At 38.0% G+C, this 14,615-nt stretch overlaps 2 protein-coding genes across 2 annotated transcripts in view; one reads left to right on the top strand and one right to left on the bottom strand.

The window, feature by feature from the left end:
• LOC112971748 (voltage-dependent calcium channel subunit alpha-2/delta-3) overlaps positions 1–14,615 on the bottom strand; it is a 187,307-nt gene that overhangs the window by 68,892 nt on the left and 103,800 nt on the right. The gene's annotated exons all lie outside the window — the stretch shown is intronic.
• LRTM1 (leucine rich repeats and transmembrane domains 1) lies at positions 5,990–13,984 on the top strand. Its single transcript, XM_026077429.1, has 4 exons — positions 5,990–6,076; positions 9,532–9,713; positions 9,945–10,570; positions 13,551–13,984. Exons 1-4 carry the CDS (start codon positions 5,990–5,992, stop codon positions 13,982–13,984), a joined length of 1,329 nt encoding a protein of 442 aa, XP_025933214.1.

Here is a 14,615-nt window from a genome sequence, read left to right as displayed (position 1 = left end):
AAAAACTACACATGGCTCAATATTATGACTGGCAGCACTTCCTCATTTATGCCAATCATACTAAAACATTTTCTTTCTTACCTAGCAGACAGCATGTCAGCCATTTGGTAAAATCCTGCTAATAGTTGTACGACATCTCTATAAACTGTCTTCATTTTTACTGAAGTCAATAAAAGGAAAGTACTATACACTGTAGGTATTTTATAAATTATAATTACTATTGGAAAATGATATTCTAGTAATGAGAAAAGGAAACATAGAATGAGGCCCTTTTGTAATCCTGGGCATAAAAATAGGAAACCAAAACAGACATATGGAAGAACATATAGTCTAAACAGACAAGAGAGACATGAACAGGTACTACAAGAGAATAAGAACAGCAAAAACCAGGATTTTCCTTAAAGATTTCAAACTTAGTGTCCTTTACTTGCCATCAGGTTATTGCAGTCAATTTGTTCTATTAATGCTGGTATAAACTGCACCCCTATATAAACAGACTTTTATTAAAGCTTCTTTCTGTATTTCATAGCCACAACTTTTTGCTTTGTTTAAGTGCCTATTGTTTTACTCCCGCATAAATCTCCTCCCAGGGTATCTGAAATCCTTAATCATCATCCCAGTTCTCTCCCACATTACACTTTTCGAATCAAGTTCCATGACTGTTAAGAGTTAAGCTTACGTCAGTGGGATCAAGCGGTTTAAATTTCAGTACCTATTAAAGGAATTTAATTATCCAACCAGTTCCATTTGGATACACTGTTACTGTTCTTTGCTAATCTGTACCAGATTTTCCTGTATTGTAATTCTCATTAATAAAATGTGCTCTGTAAGAGTTTGAATTTTTTCTTTTCCTCTTTTGTTTTAAACAAGAAAGCTCTCTCAGTGGCCTATTTTAGAAATTCTGAACAGAAGCATCATTATCATTTATATTAGCTAAGTTTCCCAAGTATTTATCATATCAGAAAATAGCACAACTACATGAACTTCAAGGGAGAGAAGTTCACCCATACACCTTGCTCAGTCTGTCACTTCATTTAAAACATTATGTGGGGAAAAACGAAATTTTAAAAACCTGCTTGGTGTTTCAAATCTGCTTACAGGTTAAAAAAAGAAAGGAAAAAAAGAGGATAACAGCATCCTATGTGATCTCTAGCATGCTGCAGTGTACAGAAGACCTTCTGTGCCTGCTGCTACCTCAGTTAAAGCAGTTGGCATGACAGAAATTCAGAGAGAACAGAAAAACAAGAAAAGCAGCAAACTATGTACTGCTTTGTAAAACAGGTCTGTTGTTGAAATGAAGCACATCAGCAGCATGTAGAGGTATCAGGCTCGTTCCTGTTCATTGGAATCATATGGAAAGAGTTTACAACATCCTTACTCTGCTTGTGAAGTGGTCCCATTAGCAATGAACATTGATGTTCCAGTTTCTACTCATCCATCATATGCAGAGGCCTGCTAGTTATAACTGCTACATAACACTATTGAAGAGGATTATTGTCTGCTTTTACAAATGCTAAAATAGAGTTGGTAGGTGGTAAATCATACTTTACCTGCTGCAATACACGTAAGATTCTTTCTGGAGCTGTACAGGCTTCAAGCTTTTCTCTTGCAGAAAAGGGATACTCCACCAAAGTTTGAATCTGAAGCTACCGGGCATGTTGTTCCTGAACCAATAGAGTACTTAAGTATTTGCTGAACTTTAAAAGCACTGACAGTGCCGGGAGACAGTCAGGCTATTTAGTACCTTGCTTAAATTAATGACAAAAATTCCCATTTCCAAAATAGTAGGAAAAATACAGAAGTCTAGTTATTTGAATTGAACTGCAGCAAATATCATCCCTACTTCTGCAAGTTCTTGTGTTCATGTGACTATTATATAGATACTAGGGCAAAGAGAAAAAGCTTCCTTCTGAGACGGTAAATGCTGGGTTGCCAACACTTATCAGAATTTTACTTAACTATAGAGATCACTGCTTGTAGCAAAAGTGGGAAAGGAATTAATGAATTATGAATTTTATTTTGTACCACAATTGGTGAGCAGCAGCTTAAGAGAGAGTAACATTTACTGTATTTTACAACCTTTCTTCATAAACCAAGAATGTTTCAAAATCCTTTTTCAGTAAGTTATTCAGGAAAAATCCTTCCAATTCTTACAAGAACTGACATAGTAAACCAACCATTCAGAATCCACAGGAAATTTATATTTTGTTCCCAAGTTGGAATCTAGGGTCAGCTATAACCATAAAAATAAATTCTTATTAAATATAAAAATACGAGAACAAAAACACAAAGTAAAAGCTTAGAAAAGGAACTTTTTCTCTGGTGAAACATGAACAAGCAATCTAAAATGATAGTGAAAATGATCCCATTTTAAAGTGTTTGAGAGAGGACAAAAAGGATATAAGATGTCTAAATAAAACAACATGTACACCCTGTTCTTGATTTTAGACATAATTTTCCAGTTCCTAGTTTTTGATCCTTTTGTTTCTATCACCTTATGTCAAGCAGCATATGTTTCTATTTACAGTAACAGCAAAAGGAACTCACTAATTAACTCTAATCATACTTATTGGAGATACATTTTATCTATACATACAAAGATGTTCGGCATACACAACAGGCCATTGTCACAAGTCAGGAACTGATTCAGTGTTGAAGGGTTTTTTTTTATCACTGCTGTTTGAGACGGTAACAATATATCTGCACACACAAAACATCTGATTTAAAGGCCCCTAGCTGCAACTTTATCTAACTTGCAATTAAGGTAAAGTAATCCAGCATCTCTATTCCCTGTGCTTGTGCTCACTCTGAAGGCTTTGCATCCCTTGTAATAAATTTTCTGTCTAGTAGAATATACTGCAATGCTGGTGTCTGAGTATTTTCCAAGTAACCCCTTCCCACCTTCATACATCCCTGCTCATTTAGTTATGGGAAAAGCGGTTACAAGCCAGACCAACTCCTACCTGCATTACAGTACACTAGAGTTAGAGCATCGTGACAAATTGCTGGCTGATTTTCCTACTGAACTGAGAGTATTGCATCACCTTAGCAAGGTGGAAAACTGAAAAATCTGCAGACAAAGGACTGACCCAAACAGCCATCTCCAGACAACCAGCAAAGACTTGGTATCAGCGTTAAGAGAACCTTCCCGTCCTGACCAGGAGGAGAACGGTCTGGGGACGAAGGCGGTGCCGACCTAAACTGAGAAGCCTCAGCCAGGCAGCCCCGAAGCAGCCGCCCGACACAGCAGCTCACACCTCCGCTCCACCGCCGCGTCGCGCGCGCTGCCCTCTTCTAGAGGTGTCAGAGGAAGGAGTAAAAACTCCCATAAATAATAATTACGGAAAAACACTGCCCACAGGGAAAGGTTTTTCTCCATAACTCCTGTCATTAGTGGTTGATTAAAGCCCGTAAGTGTGAAAGTTTATATCCCTTCTAAATGATTTTTTGTCCCATGAGGTAACCATGGCTCCAGATTATATATGAATCCTACTAATCTTTTGGCCCAAGGATAACTTCCAGCAACGCGTTTCAGAGATTAATTACACATTGTATAAACAAGTACCAGATGTATCCAAGTAAGGCAAAACAAGCCACTGAAAAGAGAAGAAAACTGTGCTCTTGCCCTCAAAGTCAGTGATCCAAAATACAAAAATCACAACTGCCTGCTTGTTTCCTCATTTCTAGAGTTACAAAATGTTTTTTCTCACCTTAAAGGTTTACAACCAAACAATCTGTAATGACCGCCAAAGGCAGACGTGAGCAACCTCTCAGACAGACTGGTGTCGCCTTACGCTGTGTGATGACCAAGATTTGATGTCTTTAATCTCTGGCTGGTATAATTCTCCCTTTATCCCACCTAACCAATGAAATGTCTGAAGAAACAAACTCACAGTCTCACCTCTCCTGGGAAATATGGCCAGCTATTTCAGGTTAAAATGTACCTCAAGCCAAATTTGGCTTGGTCCGTTGGCTTAGATTTCTCTTCTGAAAGGTAGGCAGGAATAGGCTCCTTGGTCTTACTCTAATTCTTGTCCACTTTTGAAAATCTAGTTACCTGCTAGGCACAAGCTGAGTGGGTCCAGAGCTCTCTGAGCGCAAAGATTGCCTTTGTACAGACAAAAACATGAGGAATTCAAGAGAGTCTTCTCATCTTTATTTGCATTGCATCCTGACTCATAGCTGGAAAAAAACTAAAATCTTTTTCAATGATGCAGTATGGCATTTTCTTAAGTGCCAGTTTGTGGTGGGGGAGGTTTAACATGAGAACCATGGGCTACTTCACATGAGTTATTTTGACTCCTAATCCTAAACGAAGAGGAGTCTGCATTGCCTGGAGTTGCATCTAGGGTCTTCAGCAAGAGTTTAGCTGTTTTACTAATCAGGAGACATACATTAGCAAGGCTAACACTCATGCAATTTCCCCATAACTGTTGCATCTTTAACACCTTCCCATTCAAAAGCAGAAGGAAAATAAATCTAACAGAAAGCATGTACAGGAATTGTCTGTTATGGTTTTAGGAACTTTTTTTTTTTTTTAACTAAACCATGTCTGCCCGGACTTGAAATACAACATAGTGAAAGCAGAATGCTATAGCTTTTATGTATTTGAATTATTTGTTTAAATTGCTTCCTTCCTGCTAGTTTGTTTAATTCACATGATGTTCTTCCATAAAAGAGATGACTCTAGTACATACTTCGCCTTCAAAATAGAAGGCAATAAACTGCTGTAACAAAATGTATGCTGGCAAAGCAGACGCTGAACTGCCCCCACCAGCAAACAGGGATAGGATATTAGTTCATTGGGCTGTCTTGCCTATTGCAATGGGAAACGTATCTTGTTACAACAAGACACAAGTTAATTTAAGCAGTCACAATAACACAGTTGCTGCACCACATCAGACAACTGAAAAGAATTCTGCTGGTTGTTTAAGAGGCCAGAAGTAGAGTAGATTTCATGGTTATTCTGTTTCTGGCAAATCTCTACCTGTGTCACAACTATAATTTTCACCACATCAGACTTTGCTGTCATAACCAAAGTATTATTACTAATAAATGGGAATAGGACATGGATTATAGGTTGGGGAAAATTCTGTTTACAAAATATGTGTATTCAGAGATCTCAATACAAGGAAAAAATAGCCACATCTACATGAAAAGCAAATCAACAGATTTAATCATATGTTTCCAAATTTGAACTCAGCATGAAGATTAAAAAAAAAAAAAAGCAATAACTTCTTATACCACAATTCAGAGTATGTAAAACAACCTCTGCGTTATTGTTGGAAGTGAACCTCACACAGTGCTTAACTTTCAATGACCTTGTCCTACGAACATCTCTTTAATATGGTGAGTGCTAAAAATAATACAATTGTAGCAGCAAAGGATTACCCAAAATAAGAGAGGTGGTTGAGGGACATTCTTTAAGGTTTCCGTTTGATGACACAAAGTGCTGCGAGAGCTTGCAAACCCACCTGATCAGCAAAACTTCTTTAAAAAGGAACAACAACTTAAAAAAGAAACCCTTTGAATTCATGTGCCAAAATACAATTTTAAGTCCATGGAGAACTCAGAAGTGTGAAAAAGTGTTATCACAGAAGAAAACAACAATAGGAAGGCTAGTACATCCTATAATATTGCCAAAAGTCATGAGGCTTATTATTGATGCAAAGGATGAGTCCTTATTACATTTAGTTCTATCTTCATTAAAATGATTCACTGGTACTATTTAAGATAGGTGTGTTTATATGTTTGTAGGTGTGCACTCATATGCAGGTTGAGAAGGGAAATGCCAGATAAATATATTGTGCAACAAAGAGAGTGCTTTGCTTTAACCTGATAGTAATATAAAGTATTTTACAAGTGATCTTTAAGCTCATCTCCCCTTCCCTTTGGAAAGTTGGAGCCATTTAAAACGGCGGTGGTACCAAGTAAGGCACATTTATGGGATTCCTCTATACTAAATTGCAGTCTTTCATCTGGTATCAAGATGACGCGCCACTCATCAAGACTGTCACGAACAATACGGTCTGCCATTGGCAGCAACAATCCTGGTGGCCTCCAGATGAACAGTCAGGTTTGCTTTTCACAGTGTCACTTGTTTCATGGTCTCAGACACTGTTCAGCTCTGCTCACTGCTCCTTTTGTCTTGACTTGCGTCAGAAACAATTCAGCAAAGCATGCAATAATAACAGTTACAGTTCTTCATAGCACGCAGTTGCGTTTACAACATGCTCCCTGAACAGCAACTGCAGCACACTAGATCTCCTCCTGCAGCCAAGAAAAGGGAATTAAAGATGCCTGCCGGAGTGGACTAGGGAGCAGGCTGAGGGACAGAGCAGACACCAGGGACAAAGGGACAGAGGGGAAGGGACTGCAAGTTTAAGAAGTGACGGGGTGAAAAAGGGAGACCAGGTAGATGAGATCACTGGTGTGGGCACAATTCATGCAAGGGACAAAAGGGCCAGCCCGGAGGTTAGGGATAGGACTAAGTCTGGTAGGAGATAATAGATGCAAGAGCTCCTTAGGCACCAAAGGGCCAAGGCCAACTCTCAGCAAACCTAGCAAAGTGCACTATATTAACTGTCATAAATCTGCACCGGAGTTAGTGCAGGGAATTCAGCTATGATCACATAGATCTAAAATGCGTTACAGTCCCTTTTTTTAAAGAAAAGTCCAATTATTTTAGGAAGCAGTGTCATGTACTGGAGATGTAAAGATCCCCATCTTTTATCTTGTTATGTTGGCAGCATAACTTTAATAATTACAGTCTGGGGAGCAGAAGGAGGCGAACTGTATTGCTGTGCTTCCTTTAGCAATAATCCTTGTATTACACATACCTATATAGGAGAAACCACAGAACACATGACAGTATTTTAGCAGATATTAAATACACAGCAAATTATGTGAGGGCAGGGTTGACTTTTAATCTCTTGGGAGCTCAACTAACGAAATTACTAATCAAAAAGCAAACTGAGAATCATTCGGAATGTGTTTGTTTAGGCTAGAGAAGAGAAGGCTCAGGGAGTAGGGGCAGGACCTAATCGTCGTCCTTCTGCACCTAAACGGTAGCTATAGAGAAGATGGAGGCACTGTCTTCAAACGGATGCATGATGACAGACAAGAGGTGATGGGCACAGGTCAGGGGAAACCCTGTTTGGATATAAGAAATAATTATTCACTCAGAACAATTGCACATTGGAATAGGTTGCCCAGAGAAGTGGTGGAATCTCCCTCACTGGAAACATCCAAGCCTCAGCTTGACAGGGCCATGAACAAGCTAATCCAAGTCCCTGCTTTCAACAGCAGACCAGACAATCTCCAGAGGTTCATTTTAGGCTTTTCAATGATTCCTTCCATAGCATTTTATATAATATACAAATTTTGCCCTAGAAAGTGAGCTCACTATCATTTTTTCATAAGCATCTAAAAGCAGAATTTGGCGCCAAGAAAAGCTATGTTATATGTAAGAAAGCTGAAAGCTTTTAATTACATGACTTCCTTCCTCATTGTAAAGCTAACAGATGAAGTGATCATATGACTTTGAAAGACCCTGTTATACTAGATCTCACATTCCTTTAAACTCCTTTGAGTTCCTTCATAGTCACAGGTCATCGATCCCTTTATCGTTGTAACTGCTACAGTATGAATGATTTAAACTGAAGGAGTAACAAAGAGACAAGTCAAAGCACCGTAAGAATTCATGGAGAACTAGTTTAATACCGCCTGCCAGTTATTTCCAATAAGTTTGGAAAGAAACAGGTTTGCTCATTACTCTTGATGACCACACAAGTGTGCGTGCCATTTTTACTGAGGCACCAGGTTAGTGCTCCCAGGCAAGGAAATCCTGTCAGCACACCTAATCCTTTTGGATGTCAGAAGAATAAGCTTAGAAGAGCAAACAAGTGCACTGTCAAAACCATGTCATCAACACACAGGCCTATTTGTAGTGACACTATACACTACGCTGCCTCCAGTCACAGCCCAGGATAACCAGAATCCATGGCCAGAGTCATCTGATCGTGCAGAAACTGACCCAGCAGAGCTAATAACCCCCCCGAATTCAGAAACTCTACTGGATTTAAGAGGGGAGCTTTATTTTTGTGCCTTGCATTTGAGGCAGATTAAACAATCGAAAAGGCAGGGCTATCAGGTCATGATTTGTATGTCACAGCTGTCCGGCTAGAGTTGACAGACATTCCGCGCACGGCCACTTGACTGATTACGAGAGGCAGAGTAAGCATCTGAGAGTCATAGATGGACAGTGGGAAAAAAAAGATCACAATCAAGAAAAAAAACAAAGGCTGATGGTAACACACTAGAAATAGTTGCACTTCTGTGCCAGCCACAGATACCGTCTAAAAAAAAGACACAAAGGAAACTGGATGGGCACATTACAGATTTGACGTGGGAATCAGAACAAAGCGTCAGCTACTGCTCTGCTTCAGAAAACTGGACTGGACCTTCTGCAAGGTGGAGAACAAGCAAACAAGCATGAAAGGTGAGATATTGAAGCATTTAGAATAACAGCGAAATTATTCTGTGCTCTAAACAATATTGCCTTACCAGCCAGTGTTTATTTTTAACTCTACACTGGAACTTGTGTCTCAGTTCTGGAGCCAACTGTTGCAGAGCAATATAATGAGCTGAATGTATTGCTTATCTTGCTTGTACGGATGCTGAATTCTTTCAAGTGAATTCTACAGTAGAGAATTGAGGAATTTCAGATTATGTATAATTTTAATTTAAATACAATTTCATTTTAAAGTGAAAATTAATGAGTAGTTTGTAACTTAAACTGTAGTCTTAAAATAACTTTCATTTATACATTTGTCATATTCAATGTTATAATCATACGCTGTTGTTCCTCAAGAGATTGATCACTCTTACTAATTAATGTTTGATCTGTCGATAAGCAGTTTATCCTTTAATTTCTAAAAGGTTTTAAGCAGTAACCAACTAAAATGCTTTCTACTTTAAAGTAGTAAATAGTAGCAATGATTTGAGGCATCTGAAAAACAATGTTACAAAAGGATTTATCAGTCTGATTCTCAAACAGATCTGATTTTCGTTAGCCAAAGAAACTCAAACTGAATCACTCAACATCTGATTTTTTAACTTTTATTTTATGCTATGCATATGAACATAGCTTTAGGCAGCACTTTGTTTTTAATGTAAGATTGTTAACAGTATATGAAGGTAAAAACTATTATTTCTTCAATTAAAGCTGACTTGAATACCAGGGAGCAGACAATAATTATAAATACTAAATTTTACTAAGTACTCCTGTGACCTCATTTATCTTTTTAACAGCTTCTTGACAAGTGTTTGCTTAGTGTTTAGAAACTCGTATCTATGGGAAATACAGCTGGCATTCAGATAAGAGAATAGAAGCAAAAAGTATAAACACAGATATTTTAAAGAACAAACCTACAGAATCTGGATTGCTGAAAAGTGCTCTTATCTGTTTTTACAACAAAGTCTTTGAAGCTTGTTATTTTTTTGACAGCATATTAACTTAATTCTTTCTAGGTAGCACAACTAATAAAAAGGCAGAAAAATAAAAGCTGTACTTGCAACTCTACTGGCACAAGACACCTCAAAGTTATTACTGCTATAGAGAGTGAAACATTACAACGTAATAGTTTTAGAAACTTGGTAGAAACACTTCCTTCAAGCTCTGCGGCTTTGCTGATGGCAAAACCTGCTGAAAGGTATTTGTACTTAAGATAAGTAGGAAGTACTTCACTTTAAGACCATGGAAGCACTGACTTAATTCTGCATTATAAAAGAATTTTGGTATCATATAGGATTTACTAATGTAAATTAAAAACAAATTTTCTTTTTGCTACCTACATTAACATTTATTATCAGACTGTATATCCTTTGCTTATTTTACTAATCTGTGTATTAAAAAAGACACAAATTTTAAATTAATTTCACAGCATTATTGCTTCTTTCACTTGTGATACAGGTAACTGGCTTTTGGTTTTGAGCATCATCTTATTAATACATGTGGCTCATGGATGCCCCGAAAAATGTCTCTGCTATCCAGCTTCAAAGACTGTAGACTGCAAGAATAGAGGACTTACTGAAATTCCTGCCCATTTACCCCCTGAAATTCAGATACTACAGTTGCAGAATAACCGTATTTGGAAAATCAATCAAAATGCATTCACTGGAACACCACTGCTCAAAATCTTAGACTTGTCTAACAATTCCCTCACAAGTTTGGCAGCAGGTGCTTTCCAAAAATTAAAATACCTACAGGTTCTAAACCTAACTAGGAACTTCATCCATTATATAGAAAACAAGACTTTCAGTTTCCTCCCACACCTAAAAGAACTGGACTTGTCATCCAACAGCATAATACGTTTGCCGGAGACCTTGGGAAACAGTACAGGGAATATAACACTCCTGTCTGTGAAGCATAACAAACTTGAGAAAATGGACAGAGGTCTGCTGGAGTCCCTTCCAAACCTGAAAGTGGTTCTCTTCCAAGATAATCCCTGGCAATGTAATTGTAATGTCTTTGGCCTTAAACTTTGGCTGGAGAGCTTCTTATACAGAGGTAAGGAACTCTTCTCATTAGACACAATGCACATGAGGAGAACACACCGCCAGCATCCAGCTGATCTTCCCTGCTGTGGCCATCACGAGTCACCTCACACTTGAGAACATCCCCTCTAACGAGTATACTAAAATCTATTCGTATGTATAGTTTGGAGTATAGCTGCTTTCACAATTACAGGTGGCAAATGAGAATTATAGAGGAACTTTACATAAACGTATAAAAAGAGAGAAAGGAAGTATATACATATACACACACTTACATATATAAAGTGTGCATAGATACATTATGGAAATACACGTATTTGTATATGCCCATATCTATGTATACAATAAGCACACATGCACAAACACACACACTTGCTTTAATTCTACCACTGCATTTTTGCTAGAAATCAACACCTACTGTTTAGAAGCTTTTTGCCTGGTATATGAGGGTTAATATCAATCCTGGCATCAGTATCGATTTAACTTTAGAGAACACAGAATTGTGATTTCTCTTTAAGTCATGATACATATCACTCAGTAGCTCTTTAATATTTTAAGAATATATTCTCTGAGAATATATGTTGCACCCTGCACGTTTACACTTGTATAGTATTCTTGCTTAATTTGTTGTTAACTGAAAGGTACTAAATTCATTGACCATTTCCTGACAGAAATGTGCAATACCATCACATGGGAAAAAGTGAAATTTATTTTAAAAAGTAGCCTCATTTTTTGGTCACACCTGCTTTTAAATATATTCATGAGTTACTCTATGTAAAAGAGAGTATGATTCAATTCTATTTTTGAGTATTTCAGAAGTTGTCTTTTTCCTTGCATTCAGAGAAGCTTTATAATCGAACATGATTAAAAAAAAAAGTAAACAAGCATTCATCATCCCAAAACACTTTTTCTCATATCTACTTCATCTATAGATAGCGTAGGCAGGGAAAGGATTTAAGCAGTAAAGGAAATTTCTTTCCTTCTGCTGGGAGATATATTCAGACTTCGAGAATTCAAAAGCACAGGGCAATTTGCTCTTCTCTAAATCAGGCTTTGATGCTTGAATGTGATACAAATTACGGACTTCCTATCTGTACACCAAAGCGACAGAGAGCGTGCCACAACACAGCACATGTGAAGAGGGCCCCCGTCGCCTGCGTCTCAGAAGGGCTCCCGAGACCAGGCCAGCTGCAAAACGCTTACGGGCTGCGCGGGGACACAGTCAGTACAACAGCCTCTGGGTTAGGCAAAGCCGCTGCCAGGGAGCGCCCCGGCCAAACGGACAAAAGGCTAACCCCTTTCGGGGTTAAAATCCTAATACTTTGGATTGGTAGAACATTATGTCGTCCCGGGGCTTTTGCTGCATTCTTTCCTACAACAAATTTTGGCAGGGGTTCTGACTTCTCTGTGCAGAAGCAGGTAATGATCCAAGGTAAGCAGATAATCTTAATTACTCTGCCAGCAGCACAGGTTCTGTAGCTTATTTCAAAAAAAATAGCCCAAAATTGTTTAGAAATTGTTTAGAAAGTGGTGCCTTTCCATCTTTCTGATCTTTTCACAAACTATCAAAATGAAGTGATAAGGAACTTACAGATTCATTTTAGCAACAATTTTTAAAAGAAGCCTACGTATTACGTCCTCTTCTAAGTTTATGTTACTCTAAAATTACTCGTGAAATCAAATGAAAAAAAATTAGTTACACTGCACTTTAATCTCTCCCATTACTTATATCATATACTTATTACAAAACAGTACTGTGGCTCTACAGATATTTCTTGCAAGCCCTAACAAAACATTGCTAGAGACAGAATATTGTCTGAATTTAAAAGAAGTGTTGAATGTTGTGTCCAATATGACTTTAAAAGGTTTCAGTATTTCTTACCTGAATCCAGGCCAGGCAACTGATACTTGATGCATATTCTTAAATAATTACAGAGAATGCTTCGGTTCAGGTGGAGCTCCAATTTTCTATTCCAAGCACAGGCTTTTTAGTTACTCATAACCACAGAAGGGCCAGAGTTGCAGGATTTGGAGCTTTACCCACACCCACACTCAAACTTTCAAGTTGGAGGTGTCAGGATCCAGGCTTTGGGTTTGGCTACTAAAGACCAAGAGACTAGCTGCTATGCTATTACATATCTTGGAATATCATCAATATTTGTGGAGAAGGTAGTCTCAAGATTACGCTTTGGGCCCATCTTGCTCACTACTTTCTCAAACAAATTCTCTTCAAAATGAAAATCTCTCTGTTTGGCTTTAGCTAAAAGGTATTTTATTTCAGATAAAAGAGAGGGAGAAATTTGAGTTGACTCAGTTAAGATGACTTTTTAAATTACATAAACATTGTTTCTGGCCTTGTTGACTCCTTGACAGACTATGCCCCTAAAGCTGTGGTCTACTCCCAGCGTGTCGCTCTACATGCTGAGGACCAACCGCATGCTTTAGCAGGATTGAGGTTTCCTACTTCACTTTCCTTTACACTAAATACATCCTTTGGGAGACAGCAGAAGCTGGTTCTCAACAGTTATGAAATCTACCATTTGAATGAGCTAATAGTAATCTTAACTCCTTTAAATCTGTGAATATCATGAGCCTTGTTTTAAAAAATAGTTCATGTATGCAACTTATTGAACTTTCTCTTTGCATCATGACAAATATTAGCGTATGGTGTCAGAACAATGACTACTTCATGAAATATTTCTGTCAAGTCCAATGGGATATATTTACTAAGTATATTGCTTCCATTTTTGTTTATAAAAACAAGTAATGGTATGAATTTGCATTTGCTTATTTTTATACCAGTGTTGTTTTTTTACTTTTACAGGCAAATAATTGTTTATATGATTATTAAAGTGTAATCATCTTACCTTTGATCTAACTGGAAAAAGTACAAATTCAAAGCTGACTCTAAATTTTCTTAAGGTTTCCGTTACTTTTACATGAAGTTAATTCAGAACTCCCCAAAGCTCAAGACCATAATGTGTTCTTTTCAGGAGGAATAAGCGATGGCATTATCTGCTCAACACCAGGAATTCGGAAGGGAAAAGACCTCCTCAGAGTTCCTTACGAGCTGTTTGGGGCATGCCCTCTTACGACAGCTCACGTGCATCTGGCCAGCGTTCATCACCATAACTTTGAGCACCGAAGCTCTCTGAAGCATGCTCATCACAGCGAACACGGGGAAAACAGCCATTCAAACTGTGAACCTAAACCAAAGCCAAGGCCTGTTAGTTTGCGTCATGCGATTGCCACTGTAGTAATAACTGGAGTTGTCTGTGGAATCGTGTGTCTAATGATGTTGGCAGCTGCTGTTTATGGTTGTGCCTATGCTGCGTTTACTGCTAAATACCACAGAGAACACTTGGCCCCAGCAAGACAGCATGGGACTCCTGAGGAAAAACAGCCATTTGATAGTTCCTTGGCTTGAGTTGCTTTTGTCTTTGGTGTCTTGAAAACAGAGAGTCCTCCCTTCAGTTAAAAGGCCTGGAATCTAAATAGGATTGACTTATTAGTTACAACTGCTTTTCTTTGCTTTTTCACATTAAAGAAATTTAATGTAAATATATATATTTGGTTTTTTTCCCTTGGAATGGTGTTATATTAAGATTTTAAGTAAATGAATGTAAGTTTATTTATATTTTGTGCATGTATATTCTGAAGCCACTATTGAAGGCTGGGCATCTCACATAATCTTGATGTAGCCACTTTCAAGTATTCCATTCTCCATTACTAGCCATTTATGTAATATTAGTACGACATAGGAGCTATGGTGTAGCTACAGCCAGTAGCCAACATGAGTGAGCTTTCTGCAAAGAAAAATGCAGAATAATTATAAATGACTGCATTGTAGGTTCTTAAAATTTGTGGTACATATCCAGAAATACAATTCGCAATCAGTTTTAGAATGGGCCAATCTATACACTGCTGCTGATCGCTTGGAGAACCTGTCAAAAACATTTGAAAATATTTTTTCCACCTTCCAATCTGTCCTGCAAGACAAAAATAAAGCATTTCATCCATTATCTAGCTTCGAAGACAGGAAGCACCTTGTTAGCTAT

Source organism: Apteryx rowi, unplaced genomic scaffold, assembly GCF_003343035.1.
Source record: "Apteryx rowi isolate R43461 unplaced genomic scaffold, aptRow1 scaffold_452, whole genome shotgun sequence".
NCBI classification, from domain to species: Eukaryota; Metazoa; Chordata; class Aves; order Apterygiformes; family Apterygidae; genus Apteryx; species Apteryx rowi.
This window is presented reverse-complemented; position numbering and strand designations above follow the sequence as displayed.

Bases quoted from the DNA above. Each gene is read 5' to 3' on its own strand.
- LRTM1 (XM_026077429.1), top strand. From the start codon at position 5,990: ATGACGCGCCACTCATCAAGACTGTCACGAACAATACGGTCTGCCATT. The intron at 6,077-9,531 runs GTTTGCTTTTCA...AATTCTTTCTAG, and splicing joins GCCTCCAGATGAACAGTCAG to GTAGCACAACTAATAAAAAG. The intron at 10,571-13,550 runs GTAAGGAACTCT...TGTTCTTTTCAG, and splicing joins GGAGAGCTTCTTATACAGAG to GAGGAATAAGCGATGGCATT.